The following is a 20,462-nucleotide window of genomic DNA, read 5'->3' on the forward strand; positions in this document are numbered from 1 at the left end:
CTGAAGCAAGATATGACTCTCAACAAAAACGTTTTTGCGACAAAGAGCGCAGTCTTCTCGCCAAAGAAAAATACTTGGAGACTGAGCTTGCAGCTGCTCTTAATAAAGTAAAATCATTGGAAAAGAGTCTGAGTAGATTCAATTCTAGCTCTACAAAATTATCTTCTATGCTTGGAGCATGTAAAGAACACCGTGATACACGTGGTCTGGGCTATAAAGGAATATACACTCCAAAAACTAGTAAGATCAACTTTGTTAAAGCTAGTGATAATTCTCCATGTGAAAAACCTTTAGCAACTTGCAATGGTTCCAAAAACAAGGATTCTGCTCCTTCTAAATCTGCTCACAAGAGAACAGTTAAAAATAATTCCTTTAACTATTATTACTGCGGGAATAAAGGACATTCTGAGCAAAGATGTTGTTATCAGTTGAGGAATGAAAAGCTTCATAATATTCTTACTTGGATGTCTAAAGAAGTCATTAAAACGGTTTCACACATTGTTGGAAAAGGAACTTTAAACACTCAAGGAATGTACTGTGATAAGTCCTCTCTTAGTTGTGTGTTCAAAACAAAAAAATGCCTACAATGGAAGAAGGAAGAATTGCGAAAGGGTGATTAACCCTGCAAAGAGAAAAAGGCATAGGAGAAAGAAAGAAAAGTTGAGTTCCTCATCTCTCCATGAAGAAAGCGGCAAATCCAAGACTTCCGCTCCAGATTTCTTACATATCAACAATCGAGTCTCAGATCTAAAAATTAGTGTAAACAGACTCAAACGGAGTATCAAGAAAACATGGAAAACAGTTGACTCAGGTACTCTTAACCCTTTCCTTTATAAAACTTCTTCAGCTATGACGAGTAATGTCTCTCTAAATACCCTTGATAAAGGAAAAGAACAAGTGAATATTGATGAGCTAGATGCGCATCTTAATACACCATGACTGCTTGAAGCTGCATCCCTCTTTTATGTAAAAGGTGGATGCTCTTTGTTCTCAAGATGACTCATCTTGGTAAAGATGTCGGGTTTGTATTAAATTCGTTGTGAAGTTTTCTTTTTTTTTTAAAAAAAAATTTGTTTGGTGAACGTGTTCCTTCATCCCTTCTCCGAGTGTCTGTTTCTCGGCAATTCTTTGAATAATTGTGCTTCTCCTTTCCCCGGGTCTCACATGTGAGATTGACCAAGTACACATACCGGACCCACATGAACGTCATTGTTCCTAGGGTTTCTTGGAACACCTTATAAATACAGTATTCCATAAGGTCAAATTCTACTGGACTCTTTTTGTACACAATGGATGGAAGCAACAAGGTTTATGAAGTTGATAAGGACAATATTCTTGAGTTTAATCCTGTTTATATAACTTGCTTTCATGTTGTTGATCATGAAAAAAAAACTACCAGTTCAGATGTCATCACAATTGGTAGGAAATCTTCTTCGAGACTTTGAAGTAGTACGTGAACAACTCGGAATTGCAACAAGGAATCTTGATTTTCTGAAAAACAAACTGAAGAAGGCAACTGATGAGCTCGTCCATGTTCAATCTCTAGTTGCTGGCAGAGTTTAGAGTGTTTTAATCATGGTTCTTGTTTTAGTTGCCTAGTATGTCTTCTTTTTGGCTTAGTTGGAAGAATAACTAGTGCCTTGAATAGCAATGATTGTGACTACATATAGCTATTATTTTTTTCATCTTCTTGTTCTTTTTAGGTTTATTTGGTTTAAATTCTAAAAATATTTGGAGGATGATGGTTTGCAGTATTTAATATTTATGATTTGTTATATTGCAATTTGTTATGGGATATTGGTGTTTACGTCCGTAAACTATGTTGTCCCATATTTTGTCAAAAGTAAAGTCGTTCATGATCGGTATTCATGTATTGATTTAAGGATGAATAGACTTTTGACATATACAAAATTTAAGTCTATATTGTCAATTCTTTGATGGAAGATAGGTTAAAATCTTTTGTGTTCAAGGATTATGTCTATTAAATATCGTTATGCATATAGTAATGGAAGATAAAATGAATCCTTGTATATTCCACGGTATTGATCTTCACTGATCAATATTTTATGTAATACTGTGTGGCTCCGTAATGTGTCTTATGTTGAGCACGATACAACCAAGTTGATTAATTTTTGGTTAGCTTTGTTGGTTGTTCCGTAAGGTACTTTACGTTGAGCATTCTTGAACTAAATTAATCATATTGTTTGGTTATTTAGTCATTGCTCCATAAGTCTTTTTATGTCGAGCAAAACAAATGACAATTAAATTGATTACTTTTGTAATTAGTTTGGTTGTGTATTCCAATTAGATTAATTATGGGTTCTCTTGTAATTAATCTAGTTTAGTATTTTCATACTCCGTAAGATTCCTCTTATGTTGAGTATATGAACGACTATCCTATTCATTTTCTAATGGTTATGTTAGTCGTATGCTCCGTAAGTTCTCTTATGTCGAGCATAATCAATTAAGTTGATCATTTTTGTGTTTAATTTGATTGTGTATTCCGATTAAATTAATCATGGGTTTACTTGTAATTAATTTTATCGAGTTTTTGGATATAGAGAATCATTCTCATGGTTTTTGGTGTCCAATAAAAATCCTTCTTTTCTTTTGAAATTAAGGTCGCTCTTGTTGTTCCCTTGGGAATGACATCAAATGGGGAGAGTTCTTTTGAACTTGTGCTTAATGGTCATATCTTGAGGGGTGTGCGGCTATGAAATTTTAGAGGGGTTATCTTGTATCTTTAAACTCCTTGATGAATGTATTTAGTTTTGGCTTTATGATTGCATTTAAATTAGTTGGTATGTATTTTTTTTCTTTTTGTCATGAAATGTATCTCTCGGAAATTTCATTATGTTCCCGTTCTTGTACCTTTGCCAATTTTATTGGCAAAAATGGGGGGAATTAATATGTAATTCACACTAAAAATACATATGGTTTTCGGATCATTGTGTAAAGGGAGTGGTTTCCATGTGACATGGAGTATTGACTAAGGGGGAGTGATACATATCACCATAGTATTATTGTTGAAGTTGTGATACAATTGGACTTTGACACTGTGTAATAATACTATGACACTGTATAACAATGATCGAGACCGATGCTTTCTCATTGTTATAGCTACGGATCTTCAACAACGGTGATGCTAAACTTACAACCTTTGGGATCATTGGAGTACTTGGAAGTGACGAAGATTTCGAGGAATGTTGAAGATTAGACATGTGGAATAGGAGCTACAAAATTTTCTTTATCTTTTTTGTATTCCATATGTATTGATAGTTTTGTCACTAAAATTGACAAAGGGGGGGATTGTTAGAGCATTGCTCGGTCGAACTCGCAAGTGTTGCTATCTCAAGAATGTTTGTCAATGTTAGTGATCAAAACTATAAGTCTTGATTTCTAATCTACAATAGCTAAGTCTCGGACTAGGATAGAAATTGTAGTTGAGTTCAAGGACTTCATGGCGATTCATCATACAAGAATAAGAACTACTCAAGGAACCGGTGGAACTTCTCGACAAAAATGTATGTGAAGACTTGAACTTATCTGTCACTCAAAAGTCTATCTACTCTATCTCATACTTCTTGAGACAAAAAGTCATATACTATATATAGACTTAGATTATACACATTTGGTATTTCGAGCCGAGTATACCTCGCCTATATCTCGAAATATGTGTTGGTAAGCGTTTCGCTTCGACCATGTTTATCTTTACCTAGTGACATAAGTCATGATATGTTTCAATCACTTTGAAAATTTCTTTGACGAGAAATGGTGTAACAACTGTATAACGTCTTCTAAGAATGTTTCAATGGTTGGAATGAGAGTTTAGATTAGATAAACAATGATGGACATAAGTATTGTTGTGGAAACACATATGTGCATAAGTCCTAACCCTTGAACCAAAGTCTGCGAACTTTGTTGATCAAGAGAAACCGGAAGAATGGCTTGTTGCCAAGTCCGCGAACTCATTCCGCGAACTGCCGAACTTCTCATCCCGAGAAATTCTGTTGGAGTTGACAAACTTGTTGCGTGAGTACCAGTCCGCGAACCGGCGGAAAGTCTTTGCCGAGTTTTTCTGCTGGAGTTTGTAAACTCTGTCTGGTTGCTTAAGTCCATGAACCTAGTGTGCGAACTTAAGAAGGTTATATATATGAAGATGATTTCTGAACTTAAACTTATAAAGACTAATGAATGAAACTTGCAAACCGTGGCTATAAAGTTCATGAACCGATTCGAGTGAATCAAATCATCTTTGCTTCAATTGTGTCTTGTGTAGTACATAAGATTTCCTTGAAATTGAACAACTCTCTAACTAGTTCATTTGAAGTCATTTAAACTAGTTATGGTGAAGAAGAATATGGTTGGTATGAAATGCTCATATGGCTAAACTTTTGGTTAACTATTGTTGAACCAACAATGTACACGTTTTGGTACGGTTAACAAACTTAGAAGCCTGTATTTCATTTCTGTATAACAAGCTAAGTTTCCGATCTAACGTTTGAGAAATATTAGCTTGAATCTAAATCAGGTTTTCATCTAACGGTGGATATTGTTTGCTTTGTGACCACGGCGAAACCCTGATTTGAAAGACTATATAAGGGGATATCTAGCAACTCTGTAAAACTAATCCCCACACCTCACGTGTGATACTAGTTTGCGTGCTAGAGTCGTTTCTCCTTTAACCTTTGGTTTTCTTCTTCTAAAACCAGGTTAACGACTTAAATACTTCATTGGGATTGTGAAGCCAGACCGATACTACTTTTATCGTAGTTGTGTGATCTGATCTTGCATCTTTTATCGTACGAGTACAATCAGATTGATTGGCTTGAGATTAATATCTCCGATAGGCAATATATAAAAAGTAGGCACAAACATCTTCGTCTCATTGTTTGTGATTCCGAAACATCTTGTTTCGCTACCATACGATTAAGATTGTTGTGAGGTGATTGATTTATCTAGGATATTCTTCGGGAATATAAGACCGGATTATCAATTGGTTCCTGTTCACCTTGATTATTATCAAAAGACGGAACAAAAACTTTAGGGTTTTTCTGTGGGAGACAGATTGATCCTTTGATAGACTTGTCTGTGCGAGACAGATTTTTTTATTGTCAAAGCCTGCGATTTTGGGTCGTAGCAACTCTTAGTTGTGGGTGAGATCAGCTAAGGGAATCAAGTGCGCAGTATCCTGCTGGGATCGGAGGCGTAGGGAGTAAAATTGTACCTTGGATCAGTGGGAGACTGATTGGGGTTCAACTACAGTCCAATACGAAGTTAGCTTGTAGTAGGCTAGTGTCTGTAGCGGCTTAATACAGTGTGTATTCAATATGGACTAGCTCCCGGGGTTTTTCTGCATTTGCGGTTTCCTCGTTAATAAAAATTTTGGTGTCTGTATTATTTCAGTTTCCGCATTATATTGTTTTATCTTTATAATTGAAATAATACAGGTTGTGCGTTAGATCATCAATTAGAGTAATCCAACCTTTGGTTGTTGATTGTCATTGATTGATCCTTGGATATTGGTCTTTGGTACCATCCAAGTTATTCCTTGTATTTGATTAGTACTCGCAGTTTCTGTTTGAGGAAATCAAATTAAGAGAGAGAGATATAAACTCGTTGATGTACTTTTAATTGATTGAGTCTTGTTGATTTTCTTAAAAGTATATTCGAGTTTGTCCATACAGATTGCTAAGCGAAATATTGGATGGTGTTGTTAGACCCCTCGCTTTTTCACATCCCCTTTATAATTCCACAGCAACACTTCCCACAAATATATAGCAATTAAGCACAAGTTCATTTAAGAACTCACCCCCATAAAATTTATTCACAAGAAAACAACATGAGTGATCTTACTTTCGTGAAAAAGAAGGATTTTGGACATTAACAAATCAAAAGGATTTGTATCCATAATATCGACATAAATTAATCTCAAGGCCAATTACGAACAACGAGACAATTTTACTCGATTTTACTCAACATAAGAGAATCTCACGGAGTGTGTCAAGCAACGAAACACAAATGTGTAATCACAAAAAGATCAATACTGCGAGAAAAATCTCAAAGAGTTTGTTCTAATTTCCGTTTATAAAAACAAAATAGATTTGACTTCTGAGCATAATGATGGCTGTCGTAAGTGCAATCAAATTAAATAACTTATTTTAACAAAATTAACCAGTAATATAATGGAAGTAAGGATCGTTCCCGCGAAGAGCAGTGAGTTTTAGTTGTCAAAGTGGCACAAAGGGGGAGGGGGGAGTTGTTTTAGATTTTAAACAAAGTAAATAAAAGCAATTTAAAATATTAAGTTGTAAGCAATAGAGAGAGATATGATCGAGGAATCCTTCTTCGTTAATAAATTTTCAATGAGTTAACATATTCATCTATTCGTCCTTAGTCATAGATTGTCACCAACCGTGGAAAAACAGCTAGAGCAGTGTTATTCTCTAAAGTCCTTTGGTCACTGGATACCGAAGCGCTCGGAATACCAAATTATATTCGTCCAGACCACCAAGTAGTAGCGCACTCAAGGTGTAGCTTGGTCGAAAGCTTTATTTTTTGTGACTTAGGTTAATCCTAGTAGTTAGACTCTTAGCGCAAGGTCCACTTTCTAGTGTTATTTCTACACGTGATTGCTCCACAGAATCCCTCTACAAGGTTTCACGTTTTCTACTTGTGTACGGATTATTCAACAATTACACAGATATCGTAGCCCTTTACTAGCTTTAAATTAATAAAGAAACTGATTTAGTTGGCCACCTAAAACAATCAATCAATCATAATATGCACTCATAGTAGAAAACAACGATAATCATATGAAGAAATCAAAATAGATTCATATATTAAATCAAATCAAGTTTACAACTTAGAATTTATCCTCAATCAAGTATGATTTAGATACTCATGGATGTAGTAGCATCCATGATATACATATAAGAAAAGTTAAGAGATATCGTTACGATTGATGAACCGCTCTGAAACCCTAGCCTTCGCTCCATGTGTAGTTTCTTCTCTCCAAGATTTACAATTTTTTGATCCCTTGATATCCCTTTTCACATGGCCTAATACACATTTATATAGGTTTACATTGCTCGGCCTTCAGGTATCTAAGTCGGTTCAAGAACTCGACCCTTATCTACGAAAGAAAGACCCTAAAAATAGTTCGTGAATTTTGGCCTTCATGGTTTGCGAACCATACTTTAAATAAAATCTAGGGACTCTTGTTTGCGAACTGAAATTTCAGTTACTCCCATTTGCGAACTCAGGTTACGAACTGGCGTATCTTCGGTATTCGATAAACACGTTTTGGCCGTAACTTCTTTATTAGAACTCGGAATGACCTCATTCTTTTTGCATTCTATTTGTAATTGAATTTTTTTCAAGATGGTGATAACAAATCCTTATTTTGAATGAGTTAATCTTGGTATTTGGCATGTGTCTTGGTTTTAATCATTTTTTCTCATTTCCGTTACACTTCTTCCACTTCTCTTAGACTTGGGAACTTGGATACTTGGAATACTTCTCTTCTTTGCTCTTTTCAGAACTTTGTAGCTCCTTTTTGGATGATTCACCTAATAGAGACAAATAAGAGGAAACAAGAGTAATAATACAAAAATATGCAAGAATAATAGCTAAAATAAGTATGGAATGGACACTAAAATCATATGAATTATGCACTTATCAAATTCCCCCACACTTAGATTTTGCTAGTCCTCGAGCAAACAAACTAAATAAAACTAATCTTAGATACAACAACTCCATTTCTTTGAGACTACGTTTAAACCCCTAGGTATCCCTAGTGGACGAGTCATAGTCTCGTGAGGGTTTACATGAGGTATACCCACAAAACCTACTCCAATTTCTCTCCTTGGAAGAGCTACTAAGGACAGATACAAAGCATAAAGCTAATTTAATAATCAATCTGCGTAAGTTCTTTAGCTGCAAACATCTCATATACATTCCAATCATCACACATAAGCAATTACTTACATGTGACATTCAGCCTCATTGCATAACTCTACTAAGATAGTCATTGTTCTTTCGTGATCCACTTTTTTATCCAATTTTCTAAGGAATCCGAACGAATTCTAGTGTTCACTGCTTTTAGAGAAAGACCAAACCAAATAGCTCTTGTGAAGGGACAAAAGCGAAATAGGAGTTTTTCTGATTCTTTCTCTCGGGAATTACACATTTGGCACTCTATGTTTATGTCTGCATTATGCGCTCTGAGTCTTGAATTCGTTGGAAGAGCTTTTTGAGCTAATTTCCAGACGAATAATTTGATTTCCTGGGATCTTCCATATCTTTTTCCAGGGAAAAGAGTTTAATCTATTGTTTTCTTGATCTTGATTTATGAGAACGATATTAACATTTTTTCCCGAGAAGATTCATGAAGGATGATGTTGCCATCTGATTTTGTCTTGTTCTTGTCCGTTTGGAGTAATGGCTAGAATTTTCGCTTTTATATCTGGATCAAGATAAGCAATAGAATCACGTTTGTCTTGATCCCATATATCTTCAGGAGTTATCAACTCATGAACCCTTTGCGGAACCGGTTCTTGAATATTAATGGGTTTTTGAATAATATTTGTATTAGGAACCCATTTGTCTTCCCAATTTTTTTTGGAAGATCAATTTTTTACTTGCCAGATAAAATTAGCTTTAATGAGATCCAGACCTTTTTTTCATGCTAGTCCAATCCAGGATAATTTGGAAGACATAGAGAATTTTAAAGGATGAGAGTTTGGGAAATATTTTGTTTAGATGAGTTGAGCCCAAAGTTAATCTTGATCAAATATGAAACGGCTAGCTAGTTTAGTAAGGAGAGCAATATTAAACTGGTGCGGAGCAATTTATCGATGGGAGAAATTTAAATATTGGCAGTCGGACAAATTGACTTGTCGATGAAATATATTGGTAACAAGACCAATATAAAATAATTAATTAAAATATTGGTAGCTGGATAAATATATAATTGGTGCTTAGACCTAATTAAAATTATGCTTCTCAAAGCATTAGGTACTAAAATCTAATATGAGAGAAGGATCACCAAGGAGTGGTAGCAGAAGCATACCGACCGATGGTACAAGAGGGACCGACCAGATGGTGGAAGCGGAACCGACCAAGTGGTGGTGATGGGACCGGCCATGAAGGTGAAAGAGGGACCGACCAAAACGGTGGAAGAGGCTCCGGCATTGGTGTGCAGGATCGGTCATGGTGGTCTACGGACCATCATGGTGACAGCGGGACTAATCCCAGCTATTTTGTATTTTTGTTGGTCTTTCTAGTATATTTTGGTGTATTTCATAATAGTTTGATCTTGACTGAAAGATAGTGTTGGTGAAAAGACCAAGTAGGATTTTAATGTGAACGACCGAAATTTGGAGATACCAAAATAGTAATATTCTAACATATTTGTTGGTATAAAGACCAAACGGTAACAGGACCATTTATTTTGTATATCATATGGTCTCTGGAGCAAGATTTCATGAGATATGGTAGAAATATCAAAAAGAAAAAAAATTGTTGGAAAGAGGAAATCCTAGATAAAGGAAATAATTATAATATAAATAACCAACAAGGTGGTTACCAGACAAATTATTAGTATTATTTTCTATTTATTTTATTCCTCTTCCCATCGTCATCTTCTTTAGACCAGATTTTAATAGTGAAAACTACACACACCCATTATTAAGACTTTGATCACTGTGAAATCCACGCTCAGAAAACTACAGGCGCGCACCCATTTTCTGGAAGAAAATTATTCTCAAACTCACAATTTCAAAAATTATGTTTAATAGTCGAATTACACTTCTTCTTCAGTTCCTTTTCATCTTCCTCCGACTGTGAAGTAATCGTTAAAATCTCTGGTGCAGGTTCAGGATTTGTCTCACAAGACCTTTATCTTCATGGGTTCTTTAGTGCTTCGATAAAATTACCGGCAGATTATACAGCCGGGATTGTCGTTTCCTTTTACGTGATTCCATGGCTCCTTTGATCGATTGATTCTAGGAGTAATTAACAAAGAAAATCAAGTCCTCTGTTTTTCTAATTTTTGATTGGAATTTGGATTTAAAATCGAAGTACAGCAGAGACTTAAAATCGAGTTTAAGGATAGAGTGATCCTCGCCTCGGTTAGTTGAATCTGATCTCTTTATTGTTTTTTTTCTCCTTTTATGATTCACCCGTTGTGAGGAATCATGTTTATATAGAGCAGAGAATGAAGAAATAATTTAGGCACACAACCTGTTTCTTATATGGCCTAAATCAGTTTCATAGATACATATAGGCATCTATATTCTTACATGTTTATTTACTCATGTTGATCTGTTTAGCAGAAAATTGAACTTCACTGTTGCGGTTCATCAGAAAGTGAATCATGGGATTGAGAGAAACCCCGACCCTAGGATGTGCAGGCTGGGATAGTGGTGGTTAATTATTGATCTTTTGGATACTGAAAAAATTGTTGTCAGCCTGCTACTTTTAATCCTTCCTTGCTTTCGATTTATGGTTCCCCAGTTCGATCACACTTTTCGACGAATGCAACAACTTAATTTTAATACTCGATTCTGTCTCCTTTGTTTGTATCTTGGTATGTGATCATTAATTCTTTGTTGAATAAGATGATAGATAGCTTAACCAGGAACAAAAATGCATGACACCATACATGTGGCATCTCATTTGGTTTCGTCATCTAGTTGTCCAAGTGACACACGTTGTTGCATTCAAAGCAGTACATGGAATTATAATTAGATTTGCTTGCTCTGTCTGGTCTAATCATCTCCTGTTTCCAATGTCGTTGAAAGCTAAAGGACACCGTTGCTATAGGGAACCTTGAATATTTATTGGGGCACTTGGTTTTCCTTGGAATGAGACAGCAATGAGATTGGTGATGCGGCTATTATTGTAGGTGGATGACAAGTTATGCAGCCTTTTTTTTTTGTTGCATAACTTGTTATGCAGTACAGAGAATGGTTGCATAACACGTTATGCAGCTACTTTTTATTAGTATTGAAACCAACAAAAAAAAGGCTGCATAACACGTTATGCACCTATAATAATATCTACATAACATGTCACGCAGTCGAGAAAATTGTTGCACAATCTTTTATGCATGAGAAAATAGATGCTTAACCTGATCTGCATCCGTAAATATGGATGCATACTGCATTATGCATCAACTTTTCTATGTACGCACTAAAATCAACCAAAACAATGGTTACATAACTTTTTATAGATGCATAATTTTGTTATCCAAATGCATAATTTGTCATGCAGTGGAGAAAATGGCTGCATAATTCGTTATGCATCTTTTTTGGAGGCTGCACAATGAATATGCAGTCAGTTTTCGAAAATTTTCCCTAAAACGATGATCACCTCCGATTTTTTCGTGAAAAAAAAAAAATTGATATTGTTGTTTGTACTCGGTGCTTAGCTCTCTTTAAAAGATTTCCAACGATATAAAATTTGTAAAATTCCAAGGCGCTGATTTTTAGATATGTTATATCCAAGTGCGTTGCCAATTATACCCCTGAAAAATTAGGATGCATAACGAGTTATCCCTGAAAAAACAATATGCATAACACGTCATGCGGATGCATAAACCATCATGCAGACATGTTTTAATAATTCTGGATAATTGTGGGTGTGACAGAAATATTTATGGGTGTCACGGTATCCAAAATTAATTGTGGGTCTGACAATGAGAAAATTTTTTTTGGGGTCTCCCCTTAATTTCCCCAATTTAATATCCTCTTTATTAGACCGTTATTGTTATGTACACCCAGGCCATTTTTCCTGGACTAACCGGTCCCATATGTCCGGAAGGTCATTAGTTTATCGAATTTCACCGGTGAAAATGTACTATTTTCTAGGAGTTCAATTGATGAATTATAGCAGGCAATTCACCAAAGAGCATTGTATTGATTCAAAAACGAGGTAGGGATGGTAAAAGCATCATATCGGTTATGAATGTATGTACAGTGAAACATTTGGGACGTTTTTTTTTGATCAGAACATCTGGGACATGTTGCAACAAGCACCAGTAGTGTTTTAAAATGTAGGAAATACCATATGATCTTAGAAATAATAGATTAGGATGAGTTTGATCCATACCATATGGTCCTAGAAATAATAGATTAGGATGAGTTTGGTTCAGTCGACTCAGTCAACTGTCTGTTGGTCCTTTCTAGAAAAATATAAAATATATAGAATATTCGGAGTATAACATGATAAGCCCGTCGTTATGCTTTTAAGAAGTTACATGATAAGTCTGTGATGGCTGTAACAAAGGTTTTATTTCATTTCTCTTACGGAGTATAACATGATAAGTCTGCGATGGCTGTAACAAAGGTTTTATTTCATTTCTACATGATAAGTCTGCGATGGCTGTAACAAAGGTTTTATTTCATTTCTCTTGCGGAGTATAAATTATAAACTTCGTACTTCCGGTGTCGGGTTATGAAACTTTCTCCACAAGAAAGTTTCAGTACTCTCCAGCTTCACCGAAGGGGAAAATATACGTTTACCGGATGAACAGACATTTTTTTATGACAGCAATGAAGCATAGTGGAAGTAAACAAAATACCATTAACACAATTTAAACCACCGGACATTACTTCTTTGGAAAAATTTCACAAAGATGAAAACAGTTACTTCTTGTTAGAATTATCAGTTTGCATACAAAGTATTCAATTTTACACGTGGGAACCTAACCTGTTACTTTGAAGATAAAAATCTACCACGACAACAACTATATTATCTACTAACACGCACTCAAATTCTACAATTGATGAATTAATAATATACGACATTAACAACAATAAAAAAAAACATGGTGGTGATGAAAAGAATAAGACTTTATTTTATTTTTTAAGAGAAGAATAAGAGAATCCACAGTCTACTTCAGGTTTCTCTTCAACCCCAATGAGTCATAACTTAACCTAGCAAAGGTGGACTACCAACGTTAACTGCAACGGAACTACTACGCACGGTAAACATCCCAATAAAGTCAAATTGAGTAACCCTGTAGGGGTTCCACTAAAGTCAAACTGAGTAAACCTTCTGGGGGTCTAGCTGAAGTCTTGAAGGAGGACTCCTTACCATGATGATTGTTAGAAAAACGAATCAAGATCAACTCAAACTCTGATGCAGTTTTAACTCAACATGTAGTAACAGAAGACGCATCATTAAGGAACAAAACGGCAACTAAGATAGTGTTTCTCCGTTCCCTTATAATAAGGTCAATTGCCAAACAACGCTCTAAAAGCCTGCACTCTAATTCTCTCAATCATCTTCGGTAACCAGCAAAAGAAAAAGAATCATTGAAAAAACCCTAGTTGCATCTAACAGAAAGCTAACTGCGTGGAGTTAAAAGCAGCACAACAAACACTAAGCTAACACTAAACTAACTGTTAAGCTTAGTGTAGAATCTAGTATGCCAAATTATATATAGGTTTCAGCCATGCTACCCTAGTCTCATTATCAAAAATCAGTTAAGCTTTTGGGCATCCAAGTTTTTGCCCCATCCAACCCAAACAGGAATAGTTCCAACTTAATACGGCCTTGTAGAATCTAGTATGCCAAATTATATACAGGTTTCAGCCATGCTACCCTTGAAACGAAAAACCACTTAATAATCCCATGCTTTCTTCTCTCACAAAAATGGTTCCTACCTCAACTTTAAATTACCCACTTTCAAAGCAAAAGAAGAGGCCAAAATCCCAATGAACAATTAAATTTCTAGATAATGAAATATGTTCGGGGTTATGCTTGGTTTCTCCAAAGAAACTGTAGTATTACTTTCTTCCCTTCCAATAATCTTATTGTGTGTACTTACTTTAAAAATTGCTCTTTGCAATAAATGCTGAAGGGCAGAAGGAAGAAAAATGAACCAGTAGATGCTACCTAAGTTCTGACCATTAACTTACCATATCATTAAGACTATAAACTGGGTAAAAAGATTCCTGCTACATTATCGTCTAATGAGTCTCCAATCAAACCTTGGCAGTGACCATATGCCTATAGGGTACTCTTGCCCGGTTTTATTTTGGTTCACTGCCAAACCCTGGTAAATGCTTCTTTCTAAAGCATAAGAGCAGTTCAACTCAAAACTGCCTTCCAAATCAGCGCAGTAGAGGTATAAAGGAAAACTTCCATTCCAGCAAAAACCAATAACATGCTCCATTATACAACTTAACCAAGGAATTTCAGCAACAAAAAATTAATAGTACTTATGTATTCACATTCCAACCACCTCATTCTTTCACGGTTAGATCAAATATTTTGCTCTTTCATAACTGATAATGCAGCATACAACGTCTTTGTCCATCAAATGACAGGTACCTTTGAGGTGAGAAATAAATATTCATGTCAAACATACCACAGAAACTAGGCTTTCTAGTAGTTTGATCCTCCAAATTGAAGAAGTTCCATTGTAGCATGCACACAAGGGAAAATGTGGTTCTCTCATCTTTAGCTTGGCCAATATATTGGGCTTCAGTGTACTTAAGAACACAAATGTTTTCTCCCTCCAGAACTTAACTGGTCATATGCACTTAGGTTATACACGATTCTCTCTTTCCAACAATGTAGGCATCTCATACGCACAAGCTTCAAATAACTCAACAGCCTACGCCCTACAGCATCCTCTTGTAAAAATCTGTTGTCATACACAAATTCACGTGACCAAATAGCTCTTCTATACTGCCGTGATCAGTCAGACTGCTACAAAGGAGCACCGTCTTATACCACCAAACATAATCATCACGAAACATATAAGACAGGGAAAAATCTTGAGCTCTTAGGTTTCTTTTCCAATGTTACTAAATCGGCTAAGGTTTAGGTACCAATCCACAAAACAAACTACTGATAATGCGGAATAGATCGACTTACCTTAATAATATGATCCAGAACCACTACTACTACCACCACCTCCAAGGTAACTGCTACCACCCAAGCTGCGACCGGAATATAGTGATGACGAGTAAGAGCTATTGCCAACCTGCCACCAAACACAAGTAAATATAAGCTGTCAAGAGAAAAGCTTTAAAGTACAGAACTGGTAAGAGGTTTAATGCATACATCAGGTCCACGAGAGATGTAATCACCAGCGTAGCTGGTGTACATTCCACTGACATCATTGCCGCCATAAGAACCTGACACCATATCATTCATGTAAGTAGGAATCATACACACAATTGGTAAACACTCAGACCACCCAGAAAAGACTCGAACTCGAAACAACACCAAAAAACATAATTAATAAAACGTACATATTATATATATAAACTCCCTACCTCCACTATAACCCAGACTCTGACGACTGCCATAAATCCCATGCGAGTCCTGAGCAGAGAGAGAACTTCTGCTGCTAGCACCATACCCCAGGTGAGATCTCCCAAGCCTAAATCATAGCAGGGTATTATAAATAGGTGCTTAAAAGAAACCAACTACAACTACTAGCAGTAAGATGGAACTCACAAACCTGTCATTGTAAGCTTCCCCGTAATGAGAAGCACTGCCACCTTCCCCATAATCTAGCCGAGCCCTTTGGCGCGGACCAGCATCAGCATAACGTGGAGGAACATCCTCCTAAGGTGACATACACATAGAAAATAATCAGGCTACTAAAAAAACAAACAAGTCCAACGATTGCAATAACTATACTCAAGACTAAACCCCTGAACTACCAGCCAATGAAAAGTGAAAACTAACCAATGCAGAATATTGGCGTTTAGACCCTGAAACAGATTCATAGTCACAAGACCGAGCATCACCGTAACTTGGAGGAGGTCTTTCAAATCTCCGCTCATAACTTTCATCTATATAACCTCTCCTAGCAGCAGTACGAGCAGCAATTCGTGGTGGGATTTCATCGGCATAGCCAGGTCCTCGTGGAGGAGAATAATCATTTCTATAAGACGATCGCCTCTCCACAGGGGCTCTAGGACTGTAATCTATGAATCTGCTTCTTGGAGGAAGCTCATCCCTTCGACCATAGTCTCTCTTTGAACTGCTCTTGGTGTATGAAGGGACTGCAAGAGTTAAGAAACGTCATAATAATGACAGCATCAAAGTCAGCTAATCAAACAAGGACCAAGGCTATTAGATGTGCATACTTGGTCTCCTTGTGTAGGACCTCACTGGGGGCGGCAAAGGCCTGACTCTTTCTGGCATATCCATAACAGGGCGTCTACCTCTGATGGGTGACTTGAATCCACGACTACGAGGTGGCTGCATTCTGCCTCCAATACCACCTTGCAAACTACGTCCAGGACGTATCCAAGAACCACCCCTACTAGGATAAGGAATCCCTCTTCCAGGCTGAAAATCTCCATGAGGATGCTTCCCTCTACCTCTCTGATGGGGTCGAGATAATCTTGCCCTAACCATTACCTGAAATATAGTAACGATTAACGATTATCCCAAGATACTATACACAAAGAACCAGACTTCGAAGTATATGCAAGCCACATGGGCTGAAGAACCCTCAACCACCAAGACAAACCTTGTTTTCTCCCTCTCCCAATTCTGAATTGTTAATGCCTTCAGCACATGCTACTGCCTCATCATGGGCACAAAAAGATATAAAACCGAAATCCTTCCTTTTGGCTGATGGCATATTTCTAGCAAGTTCTATCTTTTCAATCTCCCCAAATTTTTTGAGATGCTCTTTGACACGGTCCTCATTCCATGAGGCAGGCAGACCGTCCACAAACACCGTTTTAACCTGAACCATATACCATTATTACCCAGAAAAATGTATAAACGAGACATAAAGCAGGCAAATAAAAAAATGTGTACTTGCTAGACTGTCTTAATATTCTATGACTTATAATGCTGAAGACCATATTGACATAACAATACAAGACATGGAACATGGGTGCCGTATGTACAGAGGATCCTCTAATAAAAATTAAAGCAACTCAAAACAATGGTAACAAATTATAGAGTAAACTGTTGTGTCTTCAAGTTTCAAGCATAGACCTGTCCAAGTTAAACATATGCATTCAAGCTGGAGCAGCAATATCATAAGATTCAATTACTCACGCTGCAACTAATACTTATAAAACAATCGATGAATCCATGATCAGTAACAACTATACACACTACAATAGCGAGATATGGAGACAAAACTAACACTTAGGAACACTCCGACGACTCTAAGCCAAAGCATACGACAACTTGGTGCCAACACATACCTGTGCCATGATTGCATCATCAGGCTGAATGAAAGAGTCTGCAAAAGCAACCTTTGCAATTCTATCAACTCCAAAGACAGCTTTTTTCTTCAGCAAGCGCTTATAGGCCTCCACTGCCTCCGAATGGGACACAAAGTCCAGAAAAGCAAACCCACGATTCCTTCCCTCTCTTTTATCTTCAACCAGCGTCAAGTCGTCAATACTGTCAATCCCATAATATTTCAACTTCTCTTTTAACTGCACATATACATCAGAAGTCAAAAAAACAGACAATTACATTAGGGATTAACCAGTAGGTTGTTTAATCTGAAGACCTATGTGTGAGCCTACTTACAGCTTCTTTTGTCCAAGTCTTGCATACGTTGCCCAGAAAAAGAGTATCACTGTCTTGACACGGAGTAACACCACATTGTTTTCCATTAACCTGAAGCAGACTTTCTACTCAGAAGAGGTACATAGCGCATATCTGTACCTTATTCAAATTAAGCAAGATGTAAACATTACTTACCACTGGGCTCTTCATCTCTGTTACAGCTCGTTTTGCTTGTTCTACAGTGGCAAAACGTAGGAAAGCAAAACCTTTATTTTTCTTAGTTTGGGGATTCATCATTAACCTTACTTCAATAACCTCACCTACTGCACTGAAGACTTTTTTTAAATCCTCATCAGTTGCATCCTTGTCCAAGCCTCCAACAAATATTTCAAACTCCTTGCGCTTGCGCCTCTCCCTAGCAACTTCATGGTGCTCCTCATCTTCACCTTCAGCCATGTGGTGATGCCCCTCCTCAATATTCTCTTCACCCTCTTCCCCTTCAACCTCTTCCCCTTCAACCTCCTCAGCAACTTCTTCCACTTCATCCACAACCATATCACCTTCTTCATGTTCGCCTAAATCCCCCTCCTCGGGCTCTTCCTCAACCCCATCTCCTTCCTCTGGATCATCTTCATGTTCGATTTCCTTCTCATCATAATCCAGAGGAACATCTTCTTCGGGCTCATACTCCGCATCATTATCCTCCAGCTCTAAACGTTCACCTCTGTCTTCCTCATAAAATGTCTCTTTGACATCATCTTCCTCTGTCATGATAACATGAGATTGCTCAAGAGGGGACTAGTTACGACATATATACATTTTCATATGATTTTACGAAGAAAATAATAACTAAACTGGATACTAACATAAGTGAGACATAAAATTATAAAGGTAGCATTAAACCCAATTGTAAACCTACATTGACTTCCATCCTGGATGATATAATCAGGTTTGCACTTCCTGCCATAGCATCACCAATTTTTTTCTACTCTATTTTACTTTTTTACTACAAAAAGAAAATGGATTGCAAATTTGCTCACCAAAAGCAATAACGAAGAAACAAGCAACCAAACAAAACAACCTGAACTTAGTCAACATATAACCATATCTCAACATTACTAAAGAAAAACAAGAAACCAGCACAAAGCCCCAATCTAGAACAATAAGTGTGCCTCAAACTGGACTTAATTTTGTTAACCACCAATGTGGAAATCCAAACACCAGCTTTCCAACCCTAATTTCCTAGACAATTATCAAAACACAATTATTTAAAGAAGATAACTTTAACCTAAATTTCTAACTCAGACAAACCCAATTTATAAGCATCAAACACGTTAAGCAGATCACACAAATAAAGAACTTACCTTTAACATCAGCAGATCCATTAGCTTCCCGTTTCAATTCAGGTTCAGGTACAGGTTCTTCAAATTGTACGGTTTCAATAATCTTCATCTCTTCCTCCTTCACTTCTTCAATTTTCACACTTTCTTCTTTGTTAACCTTCTGTTTTGCTGCAGCTCCTCTAGCTGGCCTACCGGTTGTTTTCTTTGGCCCGGCTGTTTTCTTCATCGCCCGCGGCGGCATTTTAGATTAATTACAACGCCCTTGTAATTTTGTAGAAACAACTTACGATTTTGATTGGGAGCAAATAATTTGACGAAAGGAGATACAAAATTAACCCTAAAAACAATTGAAGATCCGAAAACCCTAATAATAGACTCGTTTGGAGTAGAATAGAAATCTGGCTATTAGTACTGCAGATATTGACACGTGCTAGAATTACATGCGATCTACGTGTCCGTCTCCGTTCTGGTTCTTTTCTTCTTCTTTTTTATGAAATCTTCTTTTCTATGAAATCAGAAACCCCAATTAGAACCCTAATTAGTAATTCGGGAGTCGGCAAACGTCCCGGTATTATTCGGATATGTGAAAATCAAATTCGGTTATACATGCGGTCAACAGTTTGTAATCAAATTCGGTTAAAGATGCGGTCAACGGTTTGTAATTCGGGAGTAGTTTGAAATGACATACATACGTGTATAATTCGTTTTTAAGATACGAGATCGGCACACAAAATACGACGCGTATAAATATAAGAAAACACATTTTAATAGAAGCTTAGGCGGATGGACACATTATTGAAGTAGAAGGTGAGAGAATGGGCAAGAGGGCCTCTGAGGGCGATTTTTTGGGCGACGTTGACCCAAGTCAAGAATTTTTTCTTCAACTTTTTCTGGTGATTTCTCCACCAGATCTCGTATTCTCTTCTTGATTTTGGGTTGATGGTAGGTAGCGATTGTTATCTGGTTTGTTTTCTCTTCGTTTTGTTTTGATTTTTTCTAGATTTAGGTTTGTTTTCTCGTATGTGTTTTAGGGTTTGGGTATCTAATGGGGTTCGGTGCTAAAGATCCCAAATATGGTGTGGGTGGTTCTGCAAATCGTATTAAATGGTCCGAAGTTTTGTGTTATTTGAAGAAGAAGGAGGTTATTCATGAACGTTTACCTTTTGAAGCTCCTTCAATGGTGGAGGGGAAGAAACTAATGGTGTTTTCTGATGAGGAACTAAAAGAAGATGTGCGAATTTGTGAAAACCTTATAGTTGGTTGTTTTTTAGGGAAGCAATTTCCTTTTCTAATGGTGAGACATACTGTTCAGAGAATCTGGAAGCTAAAAGGTGAGTTGTAAATGGCTCTTCATGGTGATAAGATTTTTGTGTTTGATTTTGATTCTGATAAGGATAAAAATACAGTTTTGGAGCTTAAATCAATTCATGTTTGGTTGAAAATGAGGGATGTTCCACTTCATTTGTGGAATGCCAGAGGGTTAGGGAAGCTTGCTAGCTTTGTTAGAGTGCCTATTTTGATGGATAGCAGAGTGCTGAAAGAATAAGAATGTCATATGCAAGATTATGTGTTGAGATTGATGTGCAGTATGATTTCCCTAGTCAA

The 20,462-nt window shown here is 36.8% G+C and overlaps 1 protein-coding gene across 4 annotated transcripts; it reads right to left on the minus strand.

Annotated features, from left to right (window-relative positions):
• Positions 1 to 12,866: 12,866 nt before the first annotated feature.
• Positions 12,867 to 19,237, minus strand: LOC113302599 (heterogeneous nuclear ribonucleoprotein Q-like). Of its 4 annotated transcripts, none has more exons than XM_026551532.1 (12): positions 18,879 to 19,237; positions 17,710 to 18,278; positions 17,536 to 17,625; positions 17,202 to 17,438; positions 16,508 to 16,729; positions 16,119 to 16,395; positions 15,715 to 16,034; positions 15,485 to 15,591; positions 15,297 to 15,403; positions 15,082 to 15,155; positions 14,893 to 15,001; positions 12,867 to 14,659 (listed from the first exon to the last, which is right to left on the minus strand). In XM_026551532.1, exons 1-11 carry the CDS (start codon positions 19,096 to 19,098, stop codon positions 14,894 to 14,896), a joined length of 2,331 nt encoding a protein of 776 aa, XP_026407317.1. In that variant the 5' UTR covers positions 19,099 to 19,237; the 3' UTR covers positions 12,867 to 14,659; position 14,893. The 4 variants fall into 4 exon arrangements, with proteins under 4 accessions (XP_026407317.1, XP_026407319.1, XP_026407316.1 ...); XM_026551534.1 differs by having other exon boundaries at positions 12,867 to 14,721; XM_026551531.1 differs by having other exon boundaries at positions 12,867 to 14,741.
• Between the last annotated feature and the right edge of the window lie 1,225 nt (positions 19,238 to 20,462).

This window comes from Papaver somniferum, chromosome 8 (genome assembly GCF_003573695.1).
Source record: "Papaver somniferum cultivar HN1 chromosome 8, ASM357369v1, whole genome shotgun sequence".
NCBI classification, from domain to species: domain Eukaryota; kingdom Viridiplantae; phylum Streptophyta; class Magnoliopsida; order Ranunculales; family Papaveraceae; genus Papaver; species Papaver somniferum.